This window comes from Typopeltis vanoorti, unplaced genomic scaffold (genome assembly GCF_054136105.1).
Source record: "Typopeltis vanoorti isolate ZY-2024b unplaced genomic scaffold, IOZ_Tvanoo_1.0 HiC_scaffold_829, whole genome shotgun sequence".
Taxonomy (NCBI): Eukaryota; Metazoa; Arthropoda; class Arachnida; order Uropygi; family Thelyphonidae; genus Typopeltis; species Typopeltis vanoorti.
In genome coordinates, this window is record NW_028328231.1 from 18,935 (window position 1) to 33,495 (window position 14,561).

At 35.3% G+C, this 14,561-nt stretch overlaps 1 protein-coding gene across 1 annotated transcript in view; it reads right to left on the minus strand.

Moving 5' to 3' along the window:
- Positions 1 to 14,561, minus strand: part of LOC150092069 (uncharacterized) — a gene marked incomplete at its 3' end in the record, with an annotated part of 87,420 nt that overhangs the window by 18,337 nt on the left and 54,522 nt on the right. The window contains exons 12-13 of the mRNA XM_090415334.1: positions 7,217 to 7,339; positions 791 to 895 (exon numbers count right to left, since the gene is read on the minus strand). Coding sequence (XP_090271460.1) covers positions 791 to 895; positions 7,217 to 7,339 — 228 coding nt within the window. The remainder of the gene's footprint in view (positions 1 to 790; positions 896 to 7,216; positions 7,340 to 14,561) is intronic.

The following is a 14,561-nucleotide window of genomic DNA, read 5'->3' on the forward strand; positions in this document are numbered from 1 at the left end:
TTTCCTCAGTGATACTTTTCTGAAAGTGATTAAATTTTCTGATATGGCGTTTAAGGTGAAGTGTCATGAGGTAGGACGACTATATTTCTCTCTTTCATTTGAAGGAAAAGAGATTACTTTCGAAAAACACGTTACATTTTTATTCGAGTGGAAAGACTTACATTTTGGAAATGACTGAGTTTTTACAATTTACATTAAATTCATATTATTCCTTCAGATGTTCTGGACTATATTTATAGAAATAAGTGTATTAGAAAGTTCAAAGCTGTTCATTCTAAAAAGGATTAGCAGGATGCTTTTCTATGTTTTTCCTGAAAAACCTTAAATTTTATTATGACAGTAAACTAAAATTTCTTGTGTGAGCATGAAGATGTGTATCGCTTATGAAATTTTAAAATCAATTTTCATGTAAATTATATTTATAAATTTTATTAGAGATTTATTATATTGTGTTTTGGGAGATTGTTAAGCATATGTAATAAATTACATTTATATTATGATTTGGGATTAACTAATATTTTTTTCAAGTAACATAAATTTAGATACTGAAAAAAAAAGAATACTTGTGGTAGTACGAGTATTAGGAAAATTTAAAAAGTAAAAACTAATTTGTCTGTAATTGTTAAGTATTTGATTTTCCGTAGATGGAAATTTTTATCGAGATCAATTATGCTCATTATTACTGTTAGCAGATAATATTAAATAAAAAGGATAAAAAATTGACTTCACTTCTTAAAGAACTATTTGCATTTTCTTGAATATAAATTTAAATGAGCATGTCTCTACTCACCTTTACAAAGTCCAGTATCTGATCTGTTGTAATTTTCCTGGCACACACAGTTCCCATTATCCACTTTTTCAGTATCACTGTTACAAAACAGCTCCTGCGCCACATCTGCAAAATAAAATGAAACAAAAGTCTATTGGCTATCCTTTTTAATGAAGCATTCTCTGTGTTTGCTTAAATTATTTCAAAACTGTGCTCATCATTGGATTAACGCAAGAAAAAATCTTTTTTGAAGGATGATATGCATTAAGATAAGAAAATATTCAGGGAAACACCATTAAGATGTTAGAATAAGATGTTGCTATTGAGCTTTTGAGCAGAAAAGGAAGAAAATGTAGTAAAGTATAAAATAATTATCAGGATAAAGAAGTCAAGTTAATTTTTAGCTCTCATGAAAAGTTTACTTTTCGAAATTAAAATGAAAATTTTCCTTTTTACTTTATATATGTAGCCATGTATTTTATATACAACGAAATTAAATTAGCAATATGACACATCTTTTCTTTTTTAAAAGGTAGTGATAAATTTTCAGAATTATGGATTGACTTTGCAGGCAACTGCGGCCTGGGTCAACTAGAAACTGAAGGAACGCAAGCTTTTCAGTTTACTTCTGAAATAGCGCAAGTTCTCAAGAAGCAATGCATATCAGAAAAATATTTCCAATTTAGATACATGAAACTTACAAATGCTGCCCCTTCTCAACCTGTAAATTATAACTGAAGATTGATTATAGAATTTCGAGACACATCATAAACTATATTTAAAAAATATTTTAAAAAATCCATTTATCTTAAATAGTACTAAATCACTCACAGATCAAACTGCGAGTTATGAACAGAAAGAATGAATTCATACAGACAGTATTTGTGTAAACTAATGGAAATGGGGAAATGGTTTAGAGTTAATTGACTTCTGCGGAAGGATGGCTGGAATTTATAATATCAGAGTTCAATCCGTTTTTCTTAACTGGAGCATAATTCTAGCATTTTAGATCAATAGGCTAATGTCATTTAAAGATCGAAAAGAAATGATATTGGCAGTTATTGTAAATGTGATGAGAGAAAGGCTTAATAATTACATTGATCTATGCTGATCGATCAATGTAATTATTCGTTCCTCGATCAATTACATTGATCGAGGGACAAAGGAATGCAGAAAACAAAAATATGCATCGCGACTCCTTTCTCGATATTACAAAAGAGTTCACAACATCCACTGGTGAAGAGGTTTATATACGTTTATTAATTATTGAATCCATAGTCTACATTTCCATTACAAACCATTTTATTTTATTTATTCGTATGGGGTTACCCCCGTTCCTCAACCGTTCCTTAGAACTCGTTGAGACCACCTAGTGAGAGATTAAGTATGTATTTTGTGAATATAGTTCGTGTGTGTGTTCACTGGTCGGTTTGCCTATTCTGAGAGACAAAAAACACAAGTTTCCGGGTGAAAAAAAAATCCCTTACCTCCGTATATGAGACCAGCTAACTCACCTTTCGTCGAAAGAGACCAGATAGCGGTTCCTAACATGATGGACGAGAATTGAAACCCAGGTCTTTCCGACGAAAGGGCTTCACCTATATCGACTAAACTAAGGAGGCTCTATGACAAACAATTAGTTGGTTCGATGTGTGCATACGAACTCTGTTATTAGAAACAAACCGCTGAAAAACGGTGGTATGGAGTCAAAAATATGATGCACTCGTTTGAGAATGTTGGGCTACAAGCAATAAATGCTATTTACCAGAGTTCATCATTAAGTCCGATAAGTGTGAGAGCTGAAATTAAGATTTTCCTAGCACCAGCATTATCCAAAGAGATTCCTTTATTGTACTATCAGATACAATTAACAAGTAAAGTTCTGTATACATTATGTAGAACTCTGCGTTTCCAATGCTGTGAAGATTTTGTAGAAATTGAGTTTAGATGTACATTATAATTCACATTATAAACCACACAAAGCGATGTGGAGGATCTTATTTGAAAAAATGGAAGCGTAAAAGTTAAACTTAGCGGCGGATATGATGGTAGTCAAAATTGGAATCTTGTAGGAAATCTAAGGAAGAATTAAATCTTGGTCAAAATCCTCCAACAGGTCCAACTTTACTACAGGAACTGCCTCCATTTTGATAGAGAAATGTTCTAAAAGTCTCGTGAAATTAATTAAAATTACACCCTAAGTTTGAGAAGCAAGACTTGGGGTTCGGTGTAATTTTTGCAACACACTCTACATCTTCTTACGTTACGGCGTGATCCATACATTTCTCTTCTCTTATTTTGTTTTTCATTTCTATGGTTTACGTGCTATCGTGTCATTTAAATTTCTACTCCTCAGTGATAGCAGTGGTAAAATGCTTATGATCCTGTAGAGATTTTTTTCGTTTGCTTGCTTGCTGCTCTGTCATTTTCCTCAAAAAAGAGCGGACTATCTGTGTTAAGAATGCGAAATCAATCTACACACAACTAGTACACATACAAATAAGAAACCAGAATTAAATAATAATAATAATAATAATAATAATAATAATAATAATAATAATAAACTTTCAATTCATTATGTATGCGTGTTGGAATAATGCTGGTTGTTGTGTTATGTTCTGTGGTATCGCCGTGTCGTATCCTAGGTCCGCGGCAGCAAGGCAGACAACACTTGGTGTAAGATTTAGCTTTGATTTTTGTTATATTGTTTGAAATCTGTGGTATTTGCAAGTCTTTCTTGAACCTTCTTCTTAAACAATTATGATCATAGAAGGCATTTTTGTTTGTTGCCATACTACTTGATGGCCTGTGGTAATTTTACGGGATCTCAATTCTCTTTTAGGCTGTCTTCTTTTGATGACGTCGTTTATGTTTTCAAGCATACGGATCTCCCATGACCTTCACGTCTGACCTACATAAGAAATGCCACAAAAGCAACGAATCTCATTAGCCCTTTTTTTTCCTGCGATGATGCTGAGGTTTTGGTGGATGTAAGGAATCTGAAGATTCCGTGAGTACAACATCGAAATGGCTTTTTTACCATTGCATGAAATCACACTACCTTATGCTTTACATAAGGTAGTGTGATTGCATTCTTGGTCTATTTCAAGTAAAGGAGTTGCAGGAGATACATTAAGAATTTTGTTGATCGTCTTGGGTTCATAATTATCCACTGAGTGCTAGGTTCTGTCTCAGGTAGTGCGTTTTTCATTTCGTTTAGTTGATGTGCTGGATATTTTCTATGTTCTATTTGGTAATGTTTAATCATGCATAACTGTCTTACTTAATCGATGATGATATGAAGCGGCATGAAAACTCTTCCCGTTGTTGTAGATTTTCTATATATTGACAAGAATAGTAGTATGGGTGACACTTCTGAAAAGATCAAGATCAAGATAAGATTAGAAATCGTGACATGATTAGTTGTTCATTTGATGACGTCATGAAATTGGAATGTTTGGAATTTTCCTGGTGGCATATGTGTCAGTGACTTGAGTTCTTGTGTTTTGGTTCGCGTATGGAATTATGAGTTATGGTAGAGATAAGGATTCGCGTTGTGATTGGTGATGCACTTCTGACCAGATCAAGATCAAAATAAGTCATTTTTTAGTTGTAACTAAGTGACATTGTTGTTTTGAATGGAAAGGGAGATATATTAGTGTATAAGAAATCGTGTCGTGATTGGTTGGACACTTCTGACCAGATGAAGATCAAGATAAGATAAGGAATCGTGATGAGAATGTTTGTTGTTATAGAGTTTGGAATATTTAGAATTTCGTTGGGGCCCACGTCTGTCAGGGACATCGTGTTGTGTTTGGTTCGCTTAATGCATTATGGGTGGCATTTAGAAATAAGAATAGTGACGTTATGTGTTTGGAAATTTCTGGGGAACATAAGTCTCTCTGTGATATTACATGGTGTTTTGGTTTAGCTATGGAATTGTGGACGATGTTTTTGAGAGAAGATATCTTGGAATTTTCCGAGGGTGACACACAGCCGTCATTGTAGTCAGGTTTTGTGTTTGGTTGTCTATAGATGGGTGTACTCATTTTCCAATACATTTTTGAGTATTTCTTTCCTGTTAATGGGTGGAAATTCTTAGAGTAGAGTCGTGATGGTGGCTTATCTACATCTCATAACAACACACACCCACTTCTCGATTCCTTATCTTATCATGAACTTGATCTGGTCAGAAGTGCATCCCCAATCACAACACGAATCCTTATCTCTACCATCACCCATAATTCCATACGCGAACCAAAACATAAGACCTCACGTCACTGACACATATGCCCCCAGGGAAATTAGAAACATTCCAATCTCATGACTTCACACCCACAATGACTTCATCAAATGAACAACCAATCACGTCACAATTCCTTATCTTATCTTGATCTTGATCTTGTCAGAAGTGTCACCCATACTACTAAGGATGATCTTCCAAGAGTAAATTATATGTTCGGATTTAAGTTGTTCAGATAATGTTTGTAATTAATTAACTCCTCCTTTGTTCCTAACCAAATAATGAAAATATAGTCAATGTAACGTAACCAAATGCTTGGATTCTTGTGATAGTTTTGGATTTCCTACGAGACGAAATTTTCCATAAAGTGGTTGTCTAAAGCTGGAGAAAAGAGCGAATCCATAGAAGTCATTCATTTTGTTCCCAATATTTGTCCTGAACTACCTGAGACAGAACTTCGCAATCAATGGTTATCAACCCAAGAGGATCAACAAAGCTTATTAATACACCTCTCACAGCTACTCTACTTAAAGAAGATTTTAAGAATACAGTCATGCTATCTTGCATTAAGAATGTTACAAACAAGGTGGCTACGTAGCTCCCTGAGTGAAATACCAACGTGAATATTTTACATTTGTATAAAATCTCCAGATTCTTTCATCCACCAAAACCTGAATATCGTCTCATGAAAAAACCAGACGTTTATGAAATTCATTTCTCTTTTGGCATTTGCTGAGTAGGCCAGATACGTCAGGCGAGATAAGCATGTCTGAATGCGCAAAAGACGTAGAAAAAAAAGGAGGTAGAATAAATCATGTATGATAGAATTTCCACTACACAATGTAACAAAAATCAAGGCTTAATCTTACGATAAGTTTAGTCTTCTTTACTGCCACGGACCTAGGATACGACACGCACGATGCCACACAAAACGTGATTGCAACAACTGACAGTGTTCCAAGAAGCACACAGTAATGAATTTAATGTTTTCTATTCTGGTTACTTATTAGTGAGTACCAAATGTGAAGCTCTGATAATATCTAATAGGTGTAATTCATTTAAGAGATTTTTATCCCCTTAACTTATATCAACCTCGCCAGAAAATAGCCGTTTGGCTTTTCATCTTAGGTGTAATTCATTGTTTCTAGTCTTTTGTTCGGTGTAACTTTTTACTAGCACCCCTGACAACTCTGACGACTTACTAAACTTGTAGGGTTATATGGTTTATTTTTATTAAATTCTTTATTTACTTAAAATATGTGGTGTCAATAACATACTAAAAAAATAGGTTACACGTTATATGCGTGTTTACAGAGGAAGATTTGCCGTATCGTTCGTTCAAAATTTTTGAAGTAAGCTTTTACATCATATGCCTCCATGTTACCCAAGCTTAACCATGCAACATGATCACGTGATCACTATCGAAATGAGTTCTCCTACATCTACTTCTGTGAAATAAAGAAACTGTTTTGTCTCTTTTTTTTCCAGAAGCATATATTCATTTTCCAATAACTAGCTTCAGTAAGTCTTTATATTGAATTATAAGAAGATCAGAATTGGCTTTCCAGCCCAAATTTTTTATTATTAATTGATTAGTTTTCCATCTGCGTAGCATTTTTCTTACTGAAGCAGTATTAACAAAACTGTTATCGATTTTGATCACATAGCAACAGAAAACGAATAGAACACAGTCAAAATTCCTCAGTATTAGAGACTCTCATGATATCGAAGTCTGTAATATTTCTATTATCCTGAGATTTAATACATAGATTTGAAAAAAAAAAGACTGATAATTTTATATTTCAGATAAATATAGTCTAGAACATCTGAAGGAATAATATGAAAAGTTTTATTTTTTTCTTAAAAGTCTATTTCTGAGATATAAAGTATGGAATTGATGGCACAAGTGATATATTCAAGAATTTTAATTAACATAAACCCAGTGTAGTGAAAATAATTTAATGTAAATGTGTAAAAACTCAGGTTTGAATACACTGAATTATTAGGTAATATATTTCGTTTTACACATCCTAAACGTTAGTCATGTGATGTGTTATACCGAATACACTACACTTTATACGGAACTATTCAGTGCAGGTAGATTATACGGGGCACATATGTTTTTGGTATAATATTGATGAATGCTACATATTTTAAAATAGAACAGAACACAAATTATGAAACCACATAATTTCTATACTCACTTTTACACTTTTTGTCATCATTGTCATAGTACATGTTTTCATTACAGATACAGATGAAAGTATCCAAGGTCGAAGTGCACTTTGCTCCGTCCTTGCAAGCACCAGGGTCGCACTGGTCACCGACTGAAAAATAAAATATGAGTTAATTACTCTAGTTACTGGGAATCTTGGTATTAATTACTTTATCTCTCTCTCTCTCTCTCTCTCTCTCTCTCTCTCTCTCTCTGTGTGTGTGTGTGTGTGTAGTTTGAGAATGATAACCCATCAGGGCGTCTCAAGTTTTTCCTGCACATCTGAGAGATGTGAAATTTCACAACGATATAATTTTTGATGGTATATGACAATATTTATGGAAGCCTGAAATAGCTTGAAAAACTACCATGTTTGATCTTTACAGCAGAGTTTCGGATTTTGCAAATCTTCTAAGGTACCGTACTAACTGAGGTTGAGTGGTGGTGGAGAGTTGTGGAGTGGGTGCCCTCCGTCGATGAGTCTTCGCACTCCCTGGAGGTGTCTAATAATAATGTCTGATCTTCTTTGATAAGACTGTTCTCACTCAATGAGTACAAATACAATTTGCTACCCGAAAACTCCGGACTGTAAAACAACGCGGGGTCTTAAATTGGTCAGAGCGTTGTTTTCTTCAAAGCAATCTCCTGCCCAATTCATATATTGAAACTATTGTTTTTACTTCTTTTCGAAAACATCGCTTTTCTATGGGTCTTAAAACATTCATAGATCTCTGTCCTTTGAACTACAACTTTACATTGGGGGAACTAATAGAACCACAATAGAACACAAGTGCGGTGACTACGGAGGACGATGGACCACATTATGCAGTTCTTGTACAAAACACGTGGGTAAATGATATGATTGGTGGTAGTAAAATTAAATTCGACGTATGCCACTTTATTGGTCATTTATCGGAATATTTTCTCTTAAATGTGGTCATATATAGGGTTGTTCAAAATTCCACCTACAAACTTTGAGGGAAGGTAGAGAACATCAAAATCAACCATATTCACATAGGAAAGCAAGATCGTGAACGCCACCCGAAAGTGGTGACGTGATAGGTGGCGCAGTTCGCCAGCGCTCCAGGTGAGCAACTGAAGCTTCCTCAAGCAAGCTTTCGACGTCGTTCGAAGAACATGCGTCGTTTTACCAACGCTGAGATGGCAGACATGTACCTCGTTTACAATATTATGTATCCAACTACTATTGAACTCTTCAGTTAGGGCTAATAAACTTTTTCTGCCTTGTGTTATTTCTGTACTTTTGTGTACCTATTAGTACTTTCCGGTGGCGTTTCCGGTCATGCTTTCCTATGTGAATATGGTTGATTTTGTTGTTCTCTACCTCCCCTCAAAGTTTGTACGTGGAATTTTGAACCACCCTGTATATTGAAATTTAAGCCTAGAGCAACCAATTTCTGATGTGCAGTTTCTCAGTTAAAGATAATCAAGATTTTCGGATTTCACTGAACGTTCCATTCTTTCTTTGGAGATAGTAATAATGATCGATGTTTGATGATGATGGCTTTTCCAAATATTTCAAAGATATATCAAACCGCATGGTCTAGATTAAAACAATTTCAGATACACAATATCTACTTTTCACAAGAATCAGTTGGAAAATCGCAACTCAGAGTTCATTCAGATTTAAATGACATCACTATAGGATGTAATCACAACATTCAACAAACTTAAATTACTCTAAAACAGCAATAAAACAATTTAGAAACATCATTAGTGATAACCAATATGGTATTATGCAGATTTTGTGGTAATTGAAAACAGCACTGTGGACGTTATTCTGATCATCCCCTCATACTTTCTTGCCAACAGCGATTTCGTTTATGAAATATACTAATTGTTTCCAATCTCCTGCTTACTATTTTTGTTCACTAAGGCTTCAGACTACTCCATCGTACGAAAAGTAACGGAATTAACCCGGCGTTAGTAAGGTGGGGTGTCACAGACCCCGAAGAATTTAAATTGACTAAAACTTTTTAACAACGCCTGGCAGTGAGTCATGCCTCTGAATAGCTTCCCCTCCCGTAACCCGCTACTCGACGCCATAAACGACAGGCTGTTGTGCACAAGCAAGTTTAGTGTGCAGAGGTGTAAGTTGTGCTGGGGTCCACCAGACTCAACCTTACCAAAAGCGTGACTATATTTACTTCCAAAACATAAGTTGTTTTCATGTATATTCTACTAAAATATTATCGTTACTGCTGTGTCTTCTATATTTTCACATACCAACTATAAGCAAATACGTTTTCGTAAATATTTAGAGGGTATTTTGAAAATAATATCTTTTTTTTTGTTACCAGTTGAGTTACGAGCAGGAAGTACAGAAGTTACGTCAACTTATAGATGACGCTTTGACAGGCGATTTCCATTTAGCGGAGATAATGATAGTGAAATTGATTTAGAATTAGTCAATAACCATGAGACTGATAAAGAACAAGAGTTTGAGGAAGAATCCACAGAGGGAGCCTTTTACTTAGCGAAAGATAAATTATTTGGGTGGGTCTGTAGGATCCCACCTTACCACTTTTGTTACATTATCCCACCTTACCAGCGTCGGGTTAAGTACGGTATCTATAAGTACGGGGCTCTTCCCCATGCCACAGATTAAGTTACTTCTTCGATGTCAATCTGGAACTTTATAATCTGTAGAAACATGGAGGTGCTCTGTTATGCATCTGCATTAACCCTAAAACAAAGAAGAGAATTAATTTTAGCTCTAAACTTCATCTAGAGTAATGGCATCCCTGCTGCAAGGTTTGTGAAGATATACTTCTTGATTCTATATCTGCTATGAAATGTGCAGATAATTGCAAAAGCAGTTATCATTTTTACTGTGCTGGTTTCAACGAAAGCCAATTTAAAAAGTTGTCTACAGGCAGAAAACAATACTAGAAATGCTCTTCGTATATATTCCGCAATCAACAAAGACCTGCTCAGTGTTCAAATTTTTTTGTTCCACAACGGACGCCAATCCACTGCTGGCAACTTCTCCGGGGTGGGGGCGAGTTGACTCAGGCATTCCAGAGATTAGTAACATGGACAATATATGTAATACAAATTTAATGGGGATAATGAAAGAATTAAAAAAAAAAGACTTCAACGACTTAAGAAGTTCGAAAGAATATACGTAGAACAAGATAGACGACTTTCTGGCCTGATACAAGAAGGGAATTAAAACAAAACAAAAAAACAAAAACGTAGAATTGGAAAACGTGGATATGGAGCTGCGTAAGGCGGTTTAAAAAATTTATGAAACAGTGGATGACCTGAATCAACGGGCAATAAGCTCAAACCTTAAAATTGTTGTTCTTCATGAGCCACGCGAAAATATGTATGAAATGGCAAAGAAAGTTTGCAAAAAAAATCAAGATTAACTTTAATGAAGATGATATTGAAGCTATGTATCGTGTTCCTAGTGGGCAGAAAAACAGAACAATGCTGTGTGTGTTATGATCCATCGAGTCATTTCCGACTCCTAGAGACACCATGAACATACACTCTCCATTTCGATCTATCCCTGATGTTCTTCTTTAACTCCATTTGATTCTTTAACTCCATCCACCCATCTAATTCTTGGTCTTCCTCTTCTCCTGCTTCCATCAACTTTGGGAAGTATCATCTTCTCCAGACTGTCATCTGCTCTAATAATATTTTCGAAGTATGACAACTTTTGCTTGATGATCATAGCTTCAAGGGAGCAATCTGGCTTTATTCTGTCTATCAATGATTTGTTGGTTTGCTTTGCAGTCCATGGTATTATTAGTAAGCGTCTCCAAACCCATAATTCAAATGCATCTATCTTTCTTCTTTCACTTTTTCTCAGGGTCCAACTGTGGTGCTGTATGGATGTGAATCCATACAGCACCACAGGAAATACCATTGCTTTCACGATTCTGATTTTTGTTGGGAGGCTAATATCTTTATCTTTAAAGATCTTGCTTAAATTTGTCAATTGCTTTTTTTCCGAGTAATAATCTTCTTCTAACTTCTTCGGTACAATAACTATCTTTATCAATTCGGAATCCTAGTAACAAAATTGTTAACTGCTTCCATTTTCTCCCCATCTACTTCAAAATCATTAAGTTCACATGTTGCCATAACTTTTGTCTTTTTGAGGTTAAGTTTATGACCATATTTAGCACTTTCTTATTTAACGTTCATAATAAGTTACTTCAAATCTTCTTTGCATTCTGCTAGCAAGGTGGTATCATCTGCATACCTCAAATTATTAATATTTTTTCCACCAATTTTAATTCCAACTGAAGACTCCTCCAAGCCTACCTTTCTTAAAATGTATTCGCTGTACAAGTTAAACAGGTATGGAGATAAAATACATCCTTGTCGCACCACTTTACCTATTGTGAAATACCCAGTTTCTCGAAGATCTGTTCATAATAAAGATTCCTCAGAAGGATAATGAAATGCTCTCGGACTCCCATTGTTCTTAACACCTTCCACAGTTTCACATGATCTACAGAGTCAAAAGCCTTGCTATAGTCAATGACACAAAGGTAGACATTCTTGTGATATTTCTGTGTTCTTTCTATTATCCGTCTCACATTGGCAATTTGATCACTTGTTCCTCTGCCTTTTCTAAATCCTGCCTGTTCATCTGGCATTTCTCTTTTTATGAATGGTCCCAGTCTTTTCTGAATGATCTTAAGTAATGATCTTAAGTCTTGCATGAAAAGATCTGAATGATATTTTCATGCAAGACTTTACTTGCGTGAAAAATCAATGCTATAGTTCTGTAATTTTCGCACTCGCTTTCATCGCCTTTCTTCAATAAAGGTATATAAACCGATTTTTATTTTTTTCATTCTCTAGGCCATGTGCTTGTGATCCAAATTTGCTGACATAGAGCTGTTTTTCTTCTCCCAAGGCTTTGAGCAGCTCAATGGGTATTCCATCTCCTCTTGGTGCTTTCTTACTTGATAGCTGTTGCAGTGCTCCCCCTCACTTCACTCTCCACTGGTGCTGGTATAATCCTGCTGTTCAAATTTCTCAGCAATTTTGGAGTCCTTTCCGTAAAGGTCTTCTGTATACTCTTTCCATCTTTCTTTGATGTCTGCCGCTTCTGTAAGATATCTCTTTGTGTTTACTTTTCAATATTGTCACTTTGGCAGTAAACCTTCCTGTTAGTTCTCTGATCTTTTTGAAAAGATCTCTTGTTTTTCCTTTCTGGTTTTGGTCTTCGATTTGTTGGCATTCCTGGTTAAACTATTTTTCCTTGTCTCTTCTTGGCTTGTCGTTGAAACTCTGCATTCAAATACCGTACTTCACGCAAATTTCCTGTGGTCTTCATTTTCCTCCTTTCCTGAACAGTTTTGATGGCATCTTCTGACAGCCACTTGGAATTCTTCTTCGTACAAACTGTTCGGATATTCTTCTTTGCTTCTGTTTTAATTATATCTTTAATCTCTTCACATACTTCATCTGGTTCTCTTTCACACAAATTGAGTGTGCTGAATCTGTTCTGTATGCCAATAATGTATTCAGCTGGTATGTTTCCAAGATCATATCTGATAGACATTTGTGATGTTTTCAGTTTTCATAGTTTTACGTGTATCGTAGCCACTAATAACTCATGGTCTGTTCTACAGTCTGCATCTGGAAAAGATCTTGACATACTGAATTGCATTGCTCCATCTTCTTTTTCCAATTATATAGTCAATTTTATTTATGTGTTGATCATCAGGTGATACCCACGTGTACAATCTCCGTTTGTGCTGTTTAAATCAGCACAAACGAAGAATTCTCTGCACAAAACTCAACTAGCTTCTTCCCTGAAGTGTTTCGAATACCTAAACCAAAACGACCTGTTATTCCTTGTTCCTCAGTCTCTCCCACTTTTGCATTCCAATCTCCAATAAGTAGCCATAAATCTCGCTTTGGTGCTGCATCTATCACTTCTTGTAACTTGCCATAAAATTATTCAATATCTCCTACTGATGCCCCTGTAGTAGGTGCATAAACCTGAATGATGGTCATATTCATTGGCTGTCCACTCACTCTGAGAGAAATGATTCTGTCACTCACTGGATTATAACCCAATACATACCTATCCATCTTTTTCCTGAGTAAGAAAGATACTCAAAATTTTCGACTTGTCTCATGTCTTGAGTAATACACCACATTGTCCCCTGACTGAAAATGGTCCATTCCTGTCCATCTAAGTTCATTTATTCCCAATATATCCAGCTTCATGCGGTACATTTCCATCTTTATTATTTCCAGCTTACCTTGGTTCATACTTCTAACATTCCAAGTTCCAATCCTGTGGTTTTTTGTGAAACAGGGAGCCTCCCTTTTTCAACCAGCAACGTCCGTGACCAAGCTTCCTTCCCGGTTTGACCTGGACACATCATAGAACAATGCTATCATCATAAATTTTAAAAGTTTAAATTTTATAATGATAGAATTGTTCTGTTTTTTAAGGATAGCTAAACAAGCAGTTGACGGCTCGTTGGCGCCTTGACGGCTCCTCTCGAGATTAACTAGATTTACTTGCCAGAAATAGACTCGAACAATACATTAATGCCCCCAGGAGAAAATTCAATGCTGGCAGACCGTGCCTAGATCATGTATTCGGGAGAAATTTAAGTGAAAACAAAATCCAAGCAGCACTTCTACGCCAATCTCTTGCGGATCACTTCCCAATCGGTATTATAGTACATTTGGAAGTACAGTACAGAGATAGTACAACCGAAAACATCCCCTAAACAACAATTGACTACAGATTATTGAAACATAAATTGAGCACTGTCTCTTGGGAAGAAATAACGACGGAAACAAATATTGATACCTTGTACCATACATTTATTGCCATATTAAACAGTAAAATGCAAGACTCAACCAAAATTAAAATAATAGTCAAATGAAAGAAACAAAACCCTGGATTATTACACAGAAAATCATACAATATATACAAATTAGAGAGAAAGTGTTTAAAATACACCCGCACAATCAATATTATGAAAACAGCTGAAAATATCAACTTATATTTACAACATAATAATATATTTAGTTTCAAGTACTGCAGAAATCTAATATACTATACATTAAATGAAAGTAAAAATGAATACTACACAAACGAATTCCTAAAATACTAAGTTAACTCCAAAAAACAATGGAAGTTTGTGAATAAAATAATCGGCAACAATATAGGCAAACAAGCCCTTCCCACACTTAAAGATATAAATAAAACTTCAGAACATGGAGACATAGGATTAGCTAAAGAATTCAATAATCACTTTGCCACAGTTAGTGAAAGCATTCTGAAAATGCAAACCCACCCATCTGAATTGCACTGC